We start from the raw sequence: 20222 nt of genomic DNA, 5'->3' as shown, positions 1-20222 counted from the left end.
CTGCTTGGGGCCCCCATGCACTGATGCTGCCCCCCTAGACTTAGAGCTTCTTACAGTTGGCCTGTGTCCCTGGCCACTGCATCCCAGGCCCCAGTGAACCACCCCAGCACATCAATATCTATCTGTTATCCCCACAAATGGAAGGGGCCAATGACCTGGCGATGGACATCACAAGGGCAAGAACCAGACTCAGGGGCCCAAAGCTAGGAGCTTCTTCACCCCCCTGCACTTGGCTGTGTGCCTTCAGAGATGAGCAGGCTGTTTCATCTGAGCCTGACAGCTGTCTTTTCCATCTGCTGAATGAGGAGCCAGGGCCTATAGGGGAATGACTTGCCCAGGCCCACAGGAGCCCCATAGCTGCTGCAGTTTAGCGGATCAGGGCCAGCTTGGCCAACGTTAGAGGACATACTCTTCTCCACTGCACCCTGGGGCCCAGGGCAGGTGCCAAGTCTACAGCAGGAAGAAGTGGAGCGTGGTGACAAGTGCTTCAGCAGACCCTGGAAGACCTCAGGGTGGGCGCTGGTAACATGAGAGGCAGCCTCTCAGCCACCCCCATGACCCCCTCCCCCACAACTTGACTCTGGCCTCATCACTTAACACTGCTCCAGGGCCCCCTTTTCTGACCCCCCCAAGGCTCCCTTTCCCCAAAGCCCCTCCTTCGTCTATAGCCCCCACCCTCAGGCTCTCCATGACCGAGTCGCAGAGCCAGGACCCTTCTCTCTGACCTTTGAGGTCCCCCATGGTCTGGCTCCTCAGCCCCCTCTGCCCTGACGTTGTTCCCAGCCGCCAGAGTGGTCCCCAGTCAGGAAGGGACCCACCTTGAGGGGGAAGGGGCAAAGACATGGGAGGCACACGCACTGGCTTCTTTATTGGCGGAGCCTGCGAGACTCAGTAAGGCACGGAGTCCAGGAAGGGGATGGGCTGTCCCGGGGTGTGTGGTCAGGAAGACCGGGGCCTCAGTGCCGGGCACCCCATTGCAGTGAGCACTTCCGCTCTGGGCAGCTCTCAGAGCTTCTCTCCTTCAAGACCCTCTCCTGGGGAGCCTTAGAACAAGGGGCCCGTTTTTTGCAAGAAGGTGAGTGTGGGCAAGTAGGGGCAAGGAGGAGGCGGCTCTGGAGGGGGAGCTGGGGGCAGTGGCAGGGAGGGATCTGATGCTCATCCTCCCTGAAGGCACTAAGAACAGAGGGGCCCAGCTCAGGGGCAAGCCCTGGAGGGGGGCGGGGGCTCAGCCTGCTGTCACCAGCCCCGAGGCACCAGGTTGGACCGGCTGCAGGGGGCTGCCTCAGCTGAAGTCGCGGTTGGGCAGGAGGAGCGGGGCTACCAGGGTCCACAGATAGAGGAGTAGCCCCGTCCAGCTGGCACAGATCTTCACCCACACGGCAGTCCATGTGCTGATCATCTTCCGGGTCTCACCAGGTCTGGAACACACCATCATCCTAGTGAGCCCGGCCCCAACCTTAGGATCCAGTTGTGACCCCTGACTTCACCTCTGGCTCTTACCCTGTAGCTCTAGTCCTATCTCTGATATATTTGACACTTGGCCTTGTTGTGGTTGCCGTCCAATTGCTAAGCCTGACTCTGCAACCCCACGGACCACAGCACGCCAGGCCTCCTCTGTCCTCCACTATCTCCCAGAGTTTGCTCAAATTCACATCCGTTGAGTCGGCCTGATCTGCAAACTCGGTCTGCCCTGCCCAGGCCCAGCCTCACCTCCCATGAGCCCCACTTCTCAGGCACTCAGCGAAGGTACCAGCTACTGAGCAGACCAGGCACGGGCAGGGAAACTGAGGCAGAGATGGGGCAGGCTCCCTGGAGGGTCCTAGAGAGACACCTCCCTGCCCAAGTCTTGAGCAAGGCCCAGGAAAGCCCCAGCACAGGGCCGGAGGGGAAGGCATGGGGCACACTGCGGGCACGGAGGCTCCGTCCACGCACCTGTACCAGTTGGTGAGCGTCATCATGATGTGGACAGAAGCGAGTACCAGGCACAAGTGGAAGAAGGAGTAGCTGTAGGTGACGCCATCCTGCTCGTTGTCGAAGGCCCGGCCCTCAGAGAGCACCACCTGCTGCTGCTGCGTGGCGTCCAGCACGGGCGGGCACTCCTCCGTCTGCATCAGGTTGTTCACCTGCCGGTGGTCTGAGGAGCGCAGACTATGGGAGGTGGGGGGAGAGTGTGGGTACAGCTGTCAGACCAGCACCACCAAGGTGAGCAAATGGGCAGCGCCAGGGGGCCTCACACACCACGGCACTGGTCACAGTGACCATGGGCACCAGGGTCCCCGAGCCTTGGGAGCCGGTGGCCTGGTGGTTAGGCCCTCGGCCCTGGAGTTAACAAATTGCCTTGACTCTCAACTCTACCCCTACTTCCTGTGTGACCTTGGTTAAGGCACTTAACCTCTCTGAGCCTCTGATTCCTTGTCTATAAAATCAGAGATAACAGTACCTCCCTTACAGGGGTGGTGAGGATTAAATGGAATATCAGTGTGAACCCCTAGCACTGTGCCTGGCACAGAGTAGACACCAAATAAACAGCCCCTGTTATTCTGATTGTTTACCTGCCATTTCAATAAGCATGTGTTGAGAACCTAGTATTGCAAAGGCTCATCCCACGTATTACATTCATTAATACTGTTTGCAATAATGCTCACCTGCTGTTACATTTGGTTTCCTTTTATTCATTTTAAGGAAGTAGGGTTAGCTATTGCCTCCTTTCCATAATAAAAATAACAGTGATTTTTGTTATCATTACTTTTCTATAATGAGGTCTTGACATTTTTTACTATATTGAATAGTTCAAGACACATATACAATTTTGAAGACCCAACACATATCTTGAAACAAAGCAAACGAAGACATGGATTCCAGCCCATTCCATCAAGTTGAGAAAGCACCGCCTGCTGAGCTGGGTGTCCTGGCTCCCACACCCTCCCCTCACTTGTGGCTCAGGGCTCCCAATCATGATTCCTTCCCAGAGACCAGCCCCTGCGCCCACCCTCCGCTTACCTGATGAAGACAGTGCACAGGATGAAGACGACGAGACCCACGATGCTCGGCGCGTCCCACCAGTGGGTCTCGTAGCCCTCGGGGCCTGCCTGGACCGTCCCGTTGCCAAAGTGGGTCAGCAGGTGAGGGTTGCATTTCTGATCTGGGGATGGGAGCGTGGTCACCCTCAGCCCACGCAGGCCAGGTCTGATCAGCCAGGGAGCCCAGAGGATGAGCTCAGATGGACAGACAGACACACATCCAACCGTCCAAGTCCTAGCGATAGCACTTAGAAAAAACAACAGAGACAGCTCCAGGAATGATGGGGTCCTCCCCCGTCCCAGAAGGACTGAGTCTTGGAATGTCAGCGTGTCCCTGACATCTTTGAAGGTCCCCAGCCTAGGAAGAAGACCAGGCCTCCCAGAACCCAGGCATCTACTCACCGGGGACGTTGGACAAGGCCAGCCAGGTGACAAACATGGTGTAGAGCGTGATGACCGAGGCCTGCAGCAGACCCGAGTTGGGCTGGGCATCCTGGCGAGAGCGGCCCATCAGTGTGACTCCTGCCAAACCCGGTACCCTCCACCCCAGCCCCACCCAGCCCACTCACACCCAACTGGGGGACCTCAGAAACCCCCACCACCCTGGGGCCATCCCACCCCACACCCTTTGGGAGAACATACCATCTGGGCCACCCACTGCCCAACCCTGCCCACCCAAAGGTGAAGCCCTAATTTTTTCTCTTAACCGTTACCCAACTTGTTTCCCCACTGAGAACACCCTTCAAGGGCAGCATCTCTTCACACTTCGAGTTAAAGCTCTCCTCCCTTTACCCCACTTCCGTCCTCACCTGGCCACCCCCCCGCCCTGCCCTGTCCCCGCCGCCTGCTCCTCAGCCACAGTGGCCACCTCTCTGTCTCAGCCTCCGGCAAGTCCTCGCCGACCTCAGGGCCTTTGCACTCACCGCGCCCTCCCCCCAACATGCTGCTCCCTCACATCTCTGCCCTGACAGCCCCTCTCTAGAATTCAGGCTTCCGCTTAAACAAGACCCCCCAGAAGGCCCTGAAAACGCTGAGTGCAGAAGCCCCTTGCCCTGCCAGCCCACCTCCCTTTCAGCCCACATTCCATTCATTTCTTTACATGGCACTTACAACCCAAAGTTATCTCACCTGGCCTCATTTCCTCACCTGGCTTGTTCCTTCCCAGGCCCCACCACACACACACACACTTGAAAATACCCATCTGAACTCGATGATTAAGAGCACAGGCTCTGAAGCCACTCTGCCTGGGTTCAAATCCCAGTTCCACCCCTTACTAGCCATGTGACCTTAGGCAAGGTCTCCTTCCTTCTTTAAGCCTCTATTTCCTCATCTGGCAAGTGGGGATGATGATGGGGTGAGCACTAGATGACACAATAGATGCTGTTAACTGTCAGCTATTATTATTTCTCCTCTTGCTCACAGCTGTATCCCCAACATCTAGAAGAGTGCCTGGCACACAGTGGGTGCCCAAGAGGTATTTGCTGAATGAGTACTGATTGCTGTGGGACCTGGAATCACCCTCATCACCCTCTCTGAGCTTCCAATTTCTCACTGGCAAAAGGAAGCTCTGGCCCAAAGGAAGGTTCCCAACCTTTCTGCTGAGGATCCTCAAAGACTATCTAAGCTACCTCTGAAACCACTGATGAGCTGATATCCCAAAATGAAATATCACTGGACCCAGAAGGCCTCCTTTCTGAAGAACAAAAGATGGCCTTGGCAGCCCCCACCCATTATCCCAGATAGTCTGGGACTGGAAACTGGAACTGCACCTCCTAACACCACTTCTTGAGGTGTCTAGGAATCGTGACTTAGTGCTCTTTCCTAATATTCTCCTGATTTGCATAAAAACTGATAACATTGAAATAATGATAACAACAGCCAATGTCTGATGGATATCAATAGGCCAGGCACTGTTCTGTGTTCACAAACATAGTCTCCATCTTGAGAATAACTCCAAAAAGTGTTATTGTCCCCATTTAACATCTGAGATGAGAGAGGCACAGGGAGGTTAAGGCACTTTCCCAAAGACAGCCAGCATGTAAATGCAAGAGTCGAGACTCTAACCAAAGGAGGCTGACCTGGGAGCCCACACTCCACCCAGCCTCTGTGATGGAGAGACCCGGCTCCCAGCCCCCAAGGTTCCTACAAGGAGTCCCACACACCGAGGGGCCTGGTTTCAAGTTGGGCAGAGACAGGCAGGGCTCTCACCTGGATCTTGGGCAGAACAGCAACAATGGAGACGCAGACACAAAGAGTGAGGTTGAGGCCAATGAAAGCCTTGCCCTCATAGCAGGCACCAGGCTGGGTGTAGTAGACGAACAGCAGCGCCACGGCCGCGATCGACAGCGCGTAAAAGAGGAGGGTGAAGAAGAAGAGGCCTGGGAGGGAGGGGCAGCAGCAGGTGGGTCTGGAGGCACAAGGACCCCCATGCCTCATCGGGCAGTCATCTGGCCTCGGTCGCCAGCTTCCTCCTCCAAGGAGTGCCTGCTAAACTTCCGTCCTCATCCAGTCTTTGTGAGCTCCCACCCCACCCTGAACTAAAATGATTCACGTGCCACAAATACGGTCACCATAAATATAAAGACAATGAATAGAGAACAGTGTTTCAAAGAGTGAACTAGATGCACGAGGATCGGGGAGGTGTGACAACCAAACCAACCCCACGTGAGCCTTTCTTCTCGACCGGTTCAGAAAACCGATCTGAAAAAGGACCCATTCTGCTACTGGGGATTCAATAACCAGGGGTCATTTGAAGTTTGGTCGGGCTGGGTGTGGTCAATTCTGCAGGGTCTGCTCCACCAGCCCCCTCCAGGGCCCTCCAGTGCAGCTCTCATCTGACCCACCTCAGCCGCCCAGATCAGCCGCCCTGCCCACACATACCCTTCTCTCCATCTGCCACGGACGGCTCAGTTCCTGTCCTAAGGCAGCAGGCAGCCTGAGATGCCCTCCAGGTCGCCCTTCAGGGAACCCCCTCCTCAGTTAGCTCAGCCCCTGCACGAGGCCACGGGGTAGCACTGACCTGCATACCAGGCGCGGGAGTCACACTCCTCGGCCTTGCACAGCCACCGCTGGTTCCAGGAGTGCGCAAAGTCGATAAGCAGCAGTAGCTGGATGAGGAGGAAGATGAAGGAGCCCACGACACCAAAGTAGAACCAGACTGGGTGGGGAGAGGGGAGGGAAGCAAGGGGGTCCAGCCTTGGGCAGCAGCCTAGGGCAGGCACCCTCCAGGGTCTCTTCCCACACTCACTTTCATATATTCAACAGTCATTCATGCCACACCCTGTATTGATGTCCCCTCCCTCAGGGAGCCCCAGGCCACACACAGAGATGCTTTGTAGCAGGGTACAGGCTGGGTATCAAGGCAGGTCCCCTTAACCCCCAGAATTGCCCAAAGGCCACGTGGCCAAGCACCAGAGTCCTGTCTCCTGGGTGCAAACAGCAGTACCCACCAGTGCTTAGTCCTCTTGGTGGCCCCCATCCCTCCCCACCAAGGCCACCTACTGTTGGAGAAGGAGCCATCGGGGATGTAGAAGGCGCCCACAGTGATGCCCACGAAAATCAGGAACTTAAAGAACCAAAACCTATGGCGCAGAAATGGGCAGGTCAGACTAGAGAGCTGAGTAGGGGAGAGGAAAAGCTGGCCCCCCAGAATCCCATCCCCACAGGACAGGTACTGGGAGAGATGGCGGGGACCTTCTGATGATCTGATGGGCACAGAGAGTCTGTCCTGGCCTTAAAAAAAGTCCCGAGGGGCAGAGGGAAGGACCAATCAGGGGTGAGGATGGCCACCTGGTTTCTAGCCCCAACTACGCCACTAAATTGTAAATACAGAGGCATGTATTGTCTTTCCTGGGCTTCATTTCCTCATCTGAGAAATGGGTACTGCTCAACGAACTGATCTCTGTGCTGCGTCCTCCTGGCTTCGGCAGCTCCTGAGTCTGAAGGTAGGGTCTGGAGACAGGCAGAGGATGGGGAAATCCACTGCGAGAGGGCCTCAGGATGCAGGTGGGGCCCCCTCCTCACCCGTTCTGGATGGCAGCCCTGGGGTCTCGACTGCTGCGTACGCAGATCATGAGCAAAGAGAAAAGGAAGAAGAAGGCCGCCATCGCGAAGCACATGCGGTAGACGGCGCGGTGGCCGAGCAGGGAGCCACAGTCGATGTGGCCCTGCAGGACGACGTGGGATCCGGTCCCCTCATTACACACCCAGGGCAGCTGTGGAGACAGACAGGGCAGCTGGAACACCCCACCCCACCCAGAACCCAAGGTGACTCTGCCCAGGCCTCCCCCGACCAAGGCAAGAGGTTCTCCCAGGAGGCCTGGGCGAGACGGCAGTCCGTCCCTCCCACCTCCATCCACCACCCATCTCCATTCCCACCCACCTTTGCCGCTCAAGTCCCGTGAGTGAGCCCCCCAGGGACAGACGTCCAGTTAGATCTTGTTAATTTCCCTACTATCATCTCACAACCCCAGGACTACACCGCACTGTCCGAGGCAGGGTTTTCCAAAGCACTCTCCGCTTACCAGTTACATCAGAATCCACTGAGGTCCCCTGTCCTGTGGAACTAGAGTCTCTAAGGTGGAGTCTGAGATTCTGCATTTCTAGCACACTCCCCAGGGGATTCAAGCCTCTGTGCACACTAGCATGTCAGAACCTCTGGCCTCATTGTGTCACTGGCTATGAAATATTGAGATGGAAGGAAGACAAGACTCTCAAAACTGGGCTTATGTATCAAAGTAGGGAGAGCCTGCCCTGGGCCACTGTCTGGCGCAGGGGCAGTAACGATTCACGAGACTCCCCAAGGGGACCATGGCTTATGAGAAACAAGGAGGATCAAACCCTCCTCCCAATGTGAAGAAACAACCCCCCTAATGTCAAGCTTGGATCATTAGTGCGCTGGACACTCCGCCCATCTCTTTTTTTTTTTTTTACTTTTTTACTTTTTGCACCACGGGCTCATCAAACTGGTGTTTCTTGAAAACTGGGAGTCTGGCTAAAACGAATCTCCAGGTTCCCTGGTAAATGACAAGGTAGTCGTGTTCCTTTATGGACAGAGGGGCTAACAGCCAAGGATGGTGCCAGGGCGGGGGTGGGGTGTGCAAATGGTGCTAAGGGGGAGGTGGGCTTTGGGGAACACGGAGGGGGTTTCATCCTCAGCGGTCCACTGGTTTTCATTTGTGATTCACTCCAAACCCTCCCTGTCCTGCCCACCTCTTGATCAGCTGGGCCCCCTGGTAGCTGAGCCTTCGCCAGAGGCCAGGTCCCGCAGGCAGCTCACCTTGTAGAGCTGGCTCTCCACGCCAGGACTCAGCATGATGACGCACACCAGCACCCCGAGGAAGAGGAAGACGGTGAAGAAGAGGCGGCTCAGCGTGGAGTTGTGGCTACAGGGGCAGCAGCTGCACAGGATGCAGGGGGCAGAGCCACAGAGGCAGGACGCCTGCAGGGAGGGCGGGGACGGCACCTTACTCTCTGCCTCTTCTCCCTTTCCCCGCCCGAGCCCGCAGCATCCTCCTGGGGCCCACTGCCTGCTGCCTGGTCAATATCTCCAAACCTACACAGAGCCCTCCCATGCCACACTACGGAAGGATACCTATTCCCCAGATGTCACCCCATTTAACTTTCAAGCCCAAGGGAGAGGCGAAGCAGACCAAAGCTGGAAGAGGCTGGGTCGCCCAAAGACACACAGCCAGCAAGCAACAGAACACAGATTCAAACCTGGATCTATCCTCAGGGGTTACTGTGGCTTCAGAGAGAGAGAGCTGAGGTCACACTGTTTTCTTATTTCAGATGAAGCAGAGTGGAAAAAAAAATCCAGAAGGCCAAGCCTGTCGCTGGTTAGCAATGTAACGTTATACAGTTTACCTACTCTCTCTTAACCTCAGGTTCCTCTTTCATAAAATGGAAGTCAGAGGGTACCTGGTTCTCACATGGCAGTTTTAAGAATAAAAAAAGGATTTTAAATTCTAACTCCCTCAGGCTCCCTGTCCTCCTTCCCTGCTTTATTTTTCTCCAAAGGACTTAGACAACCACCTGACTGGCTTCACAGCTGACTCATGGTGCCTGCCTCTCATTGTTAACATGTGAGCTCCACCAGGGCAGGGGGGTTTGTCTGTTTTGTTCACCGTGGAGGTGCCAGAAATGGGAAGCAGGCCTGACACATCATTGGGAGTTCAGGGACTATCTGTTGAATGAGTGTAAAGTGTCTGGCATGGTACCAGACATATGTTAAGACCTCAAGAAACAGCAGGTGCTGATCACTCAACATCTGCTGAATGAATGGAATAAAGGATATAAGAGGCTGGGATTCCTGCCCTGGGGCTGCACCAGTTTGGATAGCAGAGATGTCCAACCCCTTCTGTCTCGGCACCTCTGCCCTCTGTCAGCCCCTCCCTTCTGGGGGTTGGCTGAAATCACTTGGGGGCTGGTGATGCCACTCCATTTGTAGCTGTAGCCTCACCCCACAGCAGCCAGTTCCACAGCCCAGCCTTGGAGGAAACGGGCCCACATCCAGATATCTGTGGGTCACTGTTTCTCTTCCTCCAGACAGCTCTGACTCCTCATTCAGGTATGTGAGAGTTGGGAGGGCAACAGACACAGGTTCCACCCTCCTGGAGTTTTCAAGGGCAGGAAAGCAACTCACCACATTCTTACACCTGTTTAGATGGGAGGTGGCGAGTCACTGCCCTGAAGGGATGCCATTTAAGCTGAGAGCTGAACAGTGTGGACTCACTCTCCTGGCCAAGACGAAAAAAGAGTGTTCCAGACAAAAGGAAGAGAGCCTGCAGTGGCTCTAGGGGCGGGCAGGAGCTGAGTGTTAGAGGAAGGAAAAGAAGGCCTTGTGGCCAAAGCTTCAAGAGCAAGTGAGTAGTGAGGTCAGCCAGGCTGGTGGGGCCTGGCAGCCACATACAGGACCCTGGTGTTCTTCCTATGAGCAACGGGCCTCCATTGCCATTGGGCACCACCTCCCAAAGAGGAGAGAGACAGGAACAGCCTTCTACTAAGTGACCAGCTTTGCAGAGAGAGGCTGAAAGGGTCCCTGGCTCCTCTGAGACCCTGTCCCCCACTTTCTGGACTGGTCACAGGGGCACTGCACACTCTGCTTGCGGTGCAGCTGCCTTCCCGTCTCCTCCCTCCTCTTCCCTCAGACTGGAAAGGCCCCTGGGAATGCCCCTTGTAACCTCTCACCCACAAAGCCAAGCACAGACTGGATGCTAAATGAAATGCCTTCAAAATAAAATTCTCCCTCAGGGTCCAAATCATAACAATCCACCCATCCATCAATTTCTGGTTGTATCTTGCAAACCCCGCCCATAGCCCTGACTCCTATCCATGGCTACTTGGGGGGTGGGGTGGTGAGAAGATAAGCAAATGACAGAAATAGTGTTTTATAAGCCATAAAGAGCATTCTGAGATCAGAGAGGTTAACAGACTTGCCAGAAATCACACAGCAAGTGGATGGCAGTAATAATAGTGATGGCTTCCATTTATGATGAGTTACTCTGTCCCAGACACTGGTGAGCACTTTGTCTAGACTAAGCCTCACTGACTCTATGAAGTATGTTGTAACCTCCCATGTATAAACGGGGAAACTGAAACTCAGGGAGATGGCATGACCAAGGTCACCTTGCAAGTAAGCTGAGGAGCTAGGATTTGAGACCAAGTCTGTCTGCACCAGGGTCTGCTAAGTCATGGATGGCAGTCTCGTTTAATTTCAAAACACCCCAGCAATGAAAACAATCCCTCCAGTGCCCAAGAAAACCAAGGGAGGCCAACAGGCAGTGTTCTTAAAAAGCAGAGACATTATTTTGCCAACAAAGGTCATATAGTCAAAGCTATGGTTTTTCTAGTAATAATGTATGGATGTGAAAGTTGGACCATAAAGAAGGCAGAGTGTCAAAGAATTGAACTGTGGTGTTGGAGAAGACCCTTGAGAGTTCCTTGGACTGCAAGAAGATGAAACTAGTCAATCCTAAAGGAAATCAATCCTGAATATTCATTGGAAGGACTGATGCTGAAGCTGAAGCTCCAAAACTTTGGCCACCAGATGCAAAGAGCTGACTCATTAGAAAAGACCCTCATGCTGGGAAAGATTGAAGGCAGGAGGAGAAGGGCACGAGAGAGGATGTTATGGCTGGATGGCATCACCAACTCAACGGACATGAATTTGAGCAAGCTCCAGGAGATGGTGAAGGACAAGGAAGCCTGGCGTGCTGCAGTTCATGGGGTCACCAAGAGTCGGACATGACTGAGCAACTGAACAACAACAGGCACTGATCTCAAGAACAAAGTACCCAAGCGCCCAGGCCAAGCCAGGCTCTGGCTTGTTACCATTTCCATCTGAGACATTTGAGACACAAGAAAAACTGTCACACTGCAGTCAGGGAGGCTGGCCTTTCAATTTACTCTGGTTCTCAGAGATAAAAATCCAGGTATTTCTGATACCCGAAATCTCAGGCTTCCAAGGACCTGGCTGGTAGCCAGAGAGACCAGGTTTGAGAGACAGAAATACACACAGCCCCTTCCTCCCACCCTGGCTGCTTCTGGAGCATCAGTTGTTCACACATTCTGATCTCCACTCCCCACCTCTGGGGATCACTCCAACCACTTCTTCCTACACAAATACCAGCCCACAGAGTAAAAGCAGACACCCACACACGCACATACACACGGATGTTCACAGTGACACTGTTCACATGAGGAAAACAATAGGGGAAAGCTGAAAATAACTAAATGCCCATCACTGCACCATGGTACTCCCCTAAGTGGGATCTCTCTACTGGATGGAGCAGATGTGTTGGTAACACTTAAATAGGTATATGAAACTAAATACAGTTAAATGTAAATTGTACCCCAATAAAGTTGATTTTATTATTGAAAAAACAAAAATTTTAAATTAAGAAAAAAAACTAAAATAGGCACTAAGCTTTAGGTTGCATCAGCTTATTAGAATATCAAGAAATTGCAAATGACCTCTTTTGCCCCACACCAGCGGACAGTGGTGGATTACTGACCCCATGGAATGGTACAGAAGTAGGAAAGATGAAAATCTCTAGATTGACAGCAACACAGGCTATGCTTGGGATGCAACGTGAAAGGCCAAGGTAGACTATTACACCGTTCCTACACTCAGATTACAACACAGCCCTCCCCAAATGCACTCAGGGGAAAGGCAGCAGTGGAGAAGCACCAGAACTTAGACTGGTGGAATCGTAGCACCAGCCAGATTCTCAGAAAGGAGAACTCAGAACTCAGAAAACCCCAGGCCGGAGCGTCTATAAGCTGCAAGGTTCCGTGGCACCCCCGAGCTAGCTGACCATCCTGCTGCTGCTGCTGCTGCTGCTGTTGCTGCTGAGTCGCTTCAGTTGTGCCCGACTCTGTGCGACCCCATAGACGGCAGCCCACCAGGCTCCCCCGTCCCTGGGATTCTCCAGGCAAGAATATTGGAGTGGGTTGCCATTTCCTTCTCCAATGCATGAATGTGAAAAGTAAAAGTGAAGTCGTTCAGTCGTGTCCGACTCTTCGAGACCCGATGGACTGCAGCCCACCAGGCTCCTCCGCCCATGGGGTTTTCCAGGCAAGCGTACTGGAGTGGGGTGCCATCGCCTTCTCCGAGCTGACCACCCTAGCCCGAGACAAAACACAGGAGAGAAGAGGGCGGCCCAAGACTACTTCAAGCACACTTCTTTCCCCGATGCAGTGTGAAGGGGAGAGGGCCCTGTCGTGCCCCTGCCGCCAGCTGGCAGGATGACCTTAGACAAGTCTCTTTTCACCCCTGTGGGACTCAGTTTCCTCAGCCATAAAATGGGCTTCCAGGCAGGGCGGTGAAGCAGCTTGCCCATCAGACAGCCATGGGTTTCAGCAGCTTCCCCACTTCCTCAAATGTGGTGTCCAGCGCTTTACCACTGGCGGGCGCTTACAGAGCAGCCGTTGCACGCCAGCTTCAGGCTAAGTCCCACAGAACCCTCCCGACATGCTGAGAGGTGATACTATGGTACTCTCCACTTTACAGACAAGGAGAGAGGTTCTCAGTCACGCAGCTGAGAACAGACCAAGCCAGGATCCAGATCAACCAGTCTGATGCGAAGGTCTTTCATACTCTCTAGCCTGTAAAAGGCCATCCCTAAGTATCTGCTGACCGTCCAACTCACCCTGTGCTGACCTGCTTGGTGACTACCATCCCCAGTGGGTCTATCTTATCTCCTCCTGGCCAGGACTCACCTTCAGTCCAGCAACAAACACTGACCAAGAGAGCCACTTGTGGACTTCCCTGGTTGTGCAGTGGATAAGAACCCACCCACCAATGAAGGGGACACGGGTTCAATTCCTGGTCTGGGAAGATTCCACATGCCACGGAGCAACGAAGCCCATGTGCCAAAACTACCGAGCCAGCGCTCAAGAGCCCGTGAGCTGCAGCTACTGAAGACTGCTTGCCTAGAACCCGTTCTCCGCAACAAGAGAAGCCACCACAATGAGAAGCCCTTACTTGGCGACTAGAGAGTAGCCTTACTCTCTGCATCTAGAGAAAAGTCCACGCAGCAATGAAGACCTAGCAGAGCCAAAAGTAGATAAATAAATAAAACTCTTTTTTTTTTAAATAAAAGAGACAGCCACTTGCATTCCCTACTTGCTACGACAGATTTGCACCTGACCAAGGGGACCCACGTATGCCAAAATGTTCCCCCTAAAGATGCCTGACAATCCCTCATTAGAACTTCAGTCCTCTCAGGCAAGTGTCCATTGAAACATTGTTATTGGTTATCCAGCAGTGCCCAACAGCACCACTTAATACTATGTGGCTGTGGGAAAACAGTCTTCTCTCTCTGATCCAGCTTCCTCAGCTGTGAATAGTGTTAACTTCCTCACTGGGGTCACTGTGAGAACTAAATGAAAGGATATATACAAAATACTCACTACACCGCTGGGCTCTGAGTTCTGGGCCTACAGTAAGGACCTAGTCAATGGTGGCTATCATCAGTATCACAATCTGCAAAATAAGTTAACTCTGTCACGGTTGTGGGGGGAGTAGGGTAGGTAGGTAATCATATGGCACGGGTGAAGGGCTCAGCACAGCACTTGGCATGTAGTAAGTTACCCGGTAAACATCAGAGGTCAGAATGCCAAGGGGAGGCTCCTAACAGGAGGGGCAGGTCCCTTGCAGACATTAGATACCTGCAACCTCCCGGACCTCCCGATTCTACTCTGGGCCAACCCTGTCCCTCAGCACCCAGAATATGAAGGGAGGGGAGACGTGGGCAGAAGCCTAGACTAGGGATCAGATATTAATCCTGACTGTGCAGATCTTCCTCCTTTCGCTGTGCAACCTTAAGCAAGTCGGCTAACCTCTCTGGACTGCAGCTTCCTCATCTATAACCCATGGCCTGTCTGGTGCCTTCTGATTCAGCATTGCAGGAGCCTGACTCAGAGACCAGCAATCGATTCCAGAGGGAATTCTCCACCCACCTTTTAAAAATGATAATAACAATAGCTCCTGTTTGGAGAGCTGACTAGGTGCCAAGAACAAGGTGGGGCACTTTTAAATCTTGAAGGAGGCAGATGGAGAGACAGAGGCACCCAGAAATGGCAGGTTTCCTTTCACCAACCTCCCCCACCCCCAAGCTAGTCCAGCAAGAAGGAATTCTAGTCAACTCCAAGGAAACTCTCCCTCCTCCACCAGGAAGCAAACCCTTTCTGGCTAGAGCTCCAACCCAAACCTTGGTGTCACTGTGCAGGAAGAGATCTCAGGAATCAGCTCCTGCACATGCACACGTGCGTGCACACACACACACACACACACACAGACACCCTTCACAGGTGTGAACATGGAGGCCCAGAGGGGACAAGGGTCCAGGGACCCACTCTATAGCCTCTCTGTGCAGACACCCTTCTCAGAAAATAGCTGTAAAGTACATCTCTCTAGATCCCCAGCTGTGGGCCCCAACACCCCCATCCTATCATTCACACACATCGGGGACAAAGGAAAGTTAAGTCTGGGATTCAGCAGCCACCAGAACCTCCCCCTTCCTCTCGGCTCCTCTTTGTGTAGGGCAAAGGGGGCGGGGGCTGCCTTGAATGAACCTTAGATTTAATGAAGGGAAGAGGGAAAGGAAAGGGGGCTGGGGAAAGGAGAAGGGGCCTCCCCGCCGGGGTCTGGCTGACGCTCCTCCCCTCTGCTAGCAGCAGCGCCAACAGAGGCTGGCTGCTCCCCAGGTCCCCGAGGAGATGGCCAGGTAGTCCCTCCCCGCCCCCACACACTCCAACCTCCCTCAGGTCCTGGGTTTCCCCACCCAGAGTTGGGCCGGTGTTGGCGGTAACCTGTAAGAGGGACTCAAGCTCGCTCAAGACCGGCGTAGAAAGGCAGAGAGGGTCTTCCTCCCCAACCCCCACTCCTGCCCTGGGGACTAGGAGGGAAAGGTCTGGGGTTCACTGGAAAAGTGCCGAGGAGTCTGGCCTGAGCCAGACTGAAAAGCAGGAACAAGGCACGGAGAAACTGACAGCCCGAACCATAAAGACAGACAATGACAGATGTTAAGAGGCTTCGGAAAGACAAAGACAGGCGGACGAACGAACGGACAGATATGAGACACATACAAAGGGACAAACTGAGGCAGGCGGGCAGGGACAGACAGCCTGATTGACACACAGACAAACAGAGGACACCCGGCAGAGAGGGGCAGGGACAGGCAGGCACACAAAGAGAGCGTCCGGGAGGCAGACGAGAGGCGCACTGCCAGGACGACTCCAAGTTGGGCCAACTGGGGCTGCAGCGCCCATCCCCGCCCCGAGCTCCGGGCCTCAGTCTCCCCAGTCCCCTGGAGGGGCGCCCGCCCAGGACACTCCCTTCCCCCCGCCCCGGGGCGCCCCACCCCTTCCCCCGCGGTAACCCGATCGCCGGACACCAGCCGTCTCCGGCGCCCGCGGGCCCGGAATGGGGGTGGGAGGACTCGATGAGCCAGGGTACCCGAGGAGCGAGGAGGCGGGGTGCGGGCCCAGAAAGACAAGTTGGAGGAAGGAAAAAGAAGAAACTATTTGGAGGAAGAAGACAGGACAAAAGTACGAGCCCGAAGAAGGGGCAGGCGGCGCGGGCGGGCGACGGGGTCAGGACTCACGCAGCTGAGCAGGGAGCAGGCGCCCAGACAGGCCCCCATGTTTGCGGCGGCGCGGGGTGCGGGGCGCGGGGCGCGGGCCGAGGGGTGCAGGCTCCTGTCCGGCTCCAGGAGCCCGGGGCTGGCCCCGCCTCTGCCCCGCCCCCTGCCCCGCCCCGGCCCGGCTCCGCCCCACCTGGCGAAACCGCTCGCCGCTTTCCGGCTGTGTTGGGGCCTCCTGGGACTCACCTGGGGCAGGTGCGCTGGGCGGGACCAAAAGGAAAATGGGGGTTCCGGGGATTCCAGCTGCCGCGCAAGGCGCGCAACTGGACTCACGTACTGATACAAACTGATGGTTTGGAAATAGGGAGACCTGGGTTCGATTCCCCGCGAGGCCACAACACGACCTCAACAACACTTCTCCCTACCCCAAGAGATGGTCACACGGGACTCCTCTGCGTTTGGCATAGCCTCTGCCCAATACCGAAGTGTTGCATGATTGGACAAAGAAATGGGCAAGTCACTTCACCTCTCTGAGCCTCAGTTTCCCCGTCTGTGAAATGAGGATACCTTCTTCAAAGAGTCAGGTGTGCGCTCCCTGCCCCCACTTCTAGGACACACCTGTTCTTCAAGCTCGACTGACTCCTGGCTTGGACCACATGCTCCCCCCAGAAACACCCAAACCTGGCCCCCAGCTAAGGAGCTCAGAGGGATGGGTGGGTCACATCCCTGTCAGACCATCCCGCAGAGAGGTGGGAGAAACCCAGAAGCAGGGCTCTGTAATTACACTCGCTTCACCCTCCAGCCCTCTCTCCTCACCCAACCACAGGTGGGATAATGTTAGGGAAGAAATCTGTGTGCCTCGAAGCTGGCCCCAGGGTCAGAGATCTGGGCCTGCCTACATCCTTGATGACTCACCAGTCGGGCGCCAGCCTGAGCCTTCATTGTGTTGCAAACATACCCTACACTTTCCCTCCTCCACACTTGTTCACAGGTTACCCTCCCCCTGAAAAGTCCTTTTTATCCTCCTCTCTCACGCATTGGAGAAGGAAATGGCAACCCACTCCAGTGTTCTTGCCTGGAGAATCCCAGGGACGGGGGAGCCTGATGGGCTGCCGTCGATGGGGTCGCATACAGTCGGACACGACTGAAGCGACTTAGCAGCAGCAGCAGCAGCAGCAACCCTTCAAACTCTTGGTTCTATCCTGTATCTTCTCGGTGAAGAGGGCAGCCACTGCCCTGAAACCATTACCTGGCCCCAGTAGGGATAACTAGCCTCCTGCATCTCTGCGTTTCTAAAACATGGGACTCCTTTATGGCCTCACAGATAGCTAAAGTTACCACACAGCTAAGCTCATACCAAACTCTTCCACCTGCGTGCTGCGTGCTCAGTCATGTCTGGCTCTTTGTGACCCTATGGACTGTAGCCCGCCAGCTCCTCTGTCCGTGGGATTATCCCGGCAAGAATACTGGAGTGGGTTGCCATTTCCTCCTCCAGGGGATGTTCCAAACTCAGGGATCAAACCTGTGTCTCCTACGGCTCCTGCATCAGCAGGCGGAATCTTTACCACTGAGCCACCTGGAAGCCCCAAACTCTCCCACCTACATGGTCCCATCCAAGCCCTGCAGTAACCCTGAGAAGTAGATTAACTCCCACTTCATCCCATTTTACAGATGAGGAAACAGGTTCAAAGAAGTAAAGTGACGTGCTAGATGTAAACTGAGGACTTAATACAAATCAGCTATGACTATTGTGGTTGCTGCTATTGCTGCTCAAAGCCACACAGCTCAGACGGGCAGCACTAGAAGACCACCCAACCTGGCCCCAGTCTGAGAACCCCAGGCCTGTCCCCGACATCCTACTGCCTCTGGGTGAAAGCAGATGTGGCAATACCCAGTGTGCCTCTTTTCCTGTCCAATCATGTCTTCAGCCCTAGTCTGAGACCCTTAAGCGACTCTGAGCCACCCAAGGACTGTTTGATTCACCTCTTGTGGGTCCCTCCCCTGACCTGGGCACAGCAAGGCAGTGAAAGTGCCCCAAATGAAGGAATGAACTGAATGTTTCCCACAAGCCCAGTGTCCTCATGCTGCCACTCAGCAGTCTGAAGTGAATCCTTCTCATGGCCACCCACCCCAGGGTCATCTCCTTTTGACATTTCCGTCCCAAGGGTCAAATTTTCCATCCCTCAATCCCTCCCTTTCCAAGACCTGGTCTAGTAGAAAATGGCTAGTGGTCCAGTGGGTAAGATTCCACACTCCCAATGCAGGGGGCACCGGTTTGATCCCTGGTTGGGGAACTAGATCCTGCAAGCCGCAGCTAAAAATCCTGCATGCTGCAATGAAAAGATCGCACGTGCCGCAACTAAGACTCAGCACACCCAAATAAATAAAAATATTCTCTAAAAAAAGAAAAAAAAAGGGCTTCCCTGGTGGCTCAGTGCTAAAGAGTCCCCCTGCCAATGCAGGAGACACAGGTTCAATCCCTGATCCAAGAAGATCGCACAGACCTCAGAGCAACGAAGCCCAGAGACCATAAATATTGAGTCTGTACTCTAGAGTCTGGGAACTGCAACAAGAGAAGCCGCCTTGAAGAGAATCCTGCTCACTGGCTGGCTGCAACTAGAGAAAAGCTAGTGCAGCACCAAAGACCCAGCACAGCCAAAAATAAATAAATATAAAAGAAATTGCTCAAGACCTCAACAAGCAACACTTGACACCCTGGTTCTGTCACCGCCTCTCATACCCTCTGCCGTCATGGAGGTCACTTCTCCTCTGAATTCGGCATGATTATCCTGCTTAACCTCACAGAACAGTTGTGAGTGTCTGGAAAGCATTTTAAGAAATAGGCAGTCATCTGAAAAGAGGGAGGGATTAATATGCTTGCAAGTGTAGAGAGACAGCCCCTTCTGACTTTTTTAGATTGAAGCTTTCCAGAACAGGAAAAACAGAGGTCGTGCCCTCACCCTACCCATGATGCCAAACTGGGCTCTCACATCCCTGCGTTGCCCTGGATAGAGGGGCAGACCCCTCTCCACCCCATGCAATAAACTCACTGTGTTGCCTTGTCCGGGTGCCTCCTCCTCTTCCAGCCTCATCCTTCTCATCTGTGAAATGGAAATCATTGTTTCTGCTGCAGTTATCTCAGGGGACTAGTGAGGAGGTGGATAAAGACGCTTCGTTCCTTGGTATCCTGACCAACCCACCCACCTTTCTCCCAGTCTTAAATCTCTTGCAAGGGACCAGAATCACTCTGGCTTTTACACCTCCAAGGGCAAGACTGGAGTCAGCAGCTGTGTGATTCTGGCAAATCACCCATTCTGTTGGAGCCTCACTGGAGGGTTGGGATTCAGGATCACCACAGCTCTTGCAACCATATAATGCCATGTAAACTATGTCCATTGAGAGAAAACTGCAGTGATCATTTGGTCCATCCCCCTGTGCCCATCACCCAGCCGAGACAGATGCTAAACTCTCCAGATCCCAAGGAAGCAAGCTCTGGCTTCTTGGGCCACTCACCCCAAGAGTTCTCTTATCTGATCTCACTGGGGCTCAGTTTTCAAATGTGCAGTATGGGAATAATCCCCTGATCAAGCCCCTGGTACCCCCTAGTATCTCCCAGCCATCCTTGCCCATCTCTCTCACCATCCTCCCGTCCATGGGGACTCAGATGCACTCTGGCTTTGAGCCTCCTGTCCCCTTGCCTTCGCTCTCTGCACTGGCCTCCACTTCCTGCTTCTGACCCATTTACAGAGCAGGGCTGAAGTTATCCCTTATGAATATTCATGTAGGTAATGAGGGCTTGGGATTGGGGGAGCATCTGGGGAGAGGCATTAACAAGACACCATCCACCTACTGTCCCCCCACACAGCCCCCTGTCCAGGCTGCCCTCCCTCCCAAAGGGTGCTTGGGAGTTTGAGGCAAAGTTGAAGTAACCGCAATAATAATATCCACAGCAACCATTTTTAAGTGCTTACAGCATACAGGCACCCTACTAAGAGCATCTCCTGTAAGACGCTTTTCAGATGGGAACTATTTTCCCATTTAACAGATAAGGAAATCGATACTCCAAGAAGTAACACTCACATAAGTCATATGTGAAACCTGCACGTGATTACAT

The 20222-nt window shown here is 54.0% G+C and overlaps 1 protein-coding gene across 2 annotated transcripts; it reads right to left on the bottom strand.

Annotated features, from left to right (window-relative positions):
* On the bottom strand, positions 843-20036 carry SERINC2 (serine incorporator 2). Of its 2 annotated transcripts, XM_018057395.1 has the most exons (11): positions 19748-20036; positions 19159-19209; positions 8299-8460; positions 7044-7234; positions 6522-6601; positions 6040-6177; positions 5229-5398; positions 3423-3513; positions 3001-3142; positions 1933-2148; positions 843-1418 (listed from the first exon to the last, which is right to left on the bottom strand). In XM_018057395.1, the coding sequence occupies exons 1-11, from the start codon at positions 19760-19762 to the stop codon at positions 1283-1285; spliced, it is 1392 nt and encodes a 463-aa protein (XP_017912884.1). In that variant the 5' UTR covers positions 19763-20036; the 3' UTR covers positions 843-1282. The 2 variants fall into 2 exon arrangements, with proteins under 2 accessions (XP_017912884.1, XP_017912889.1); XM_018057400.1 differs by lacking the exons at positions 19159-19209; positions 19748-20036 and adding an exon at positions 16130-16241 and having other exon boundaries at positions 850-1418.

Source organism: Capra hircus, chromosome 2 (assembly GCF_001704415.2).
Source record: "Capra hircus breed San Clemente chromosome 2, ASM170441v1, whole genome shotgun sequence".
In the NCBI taxonomy this organism is placed as follows: Eukaryota; Metazoa; Chordata; class Mammalia; order Artiodactyla; family Bovidae; genus Capra; species Capra hircus.
This window is presented reverse-complemented; position numbering and strand designations above follow the sequence as displayed.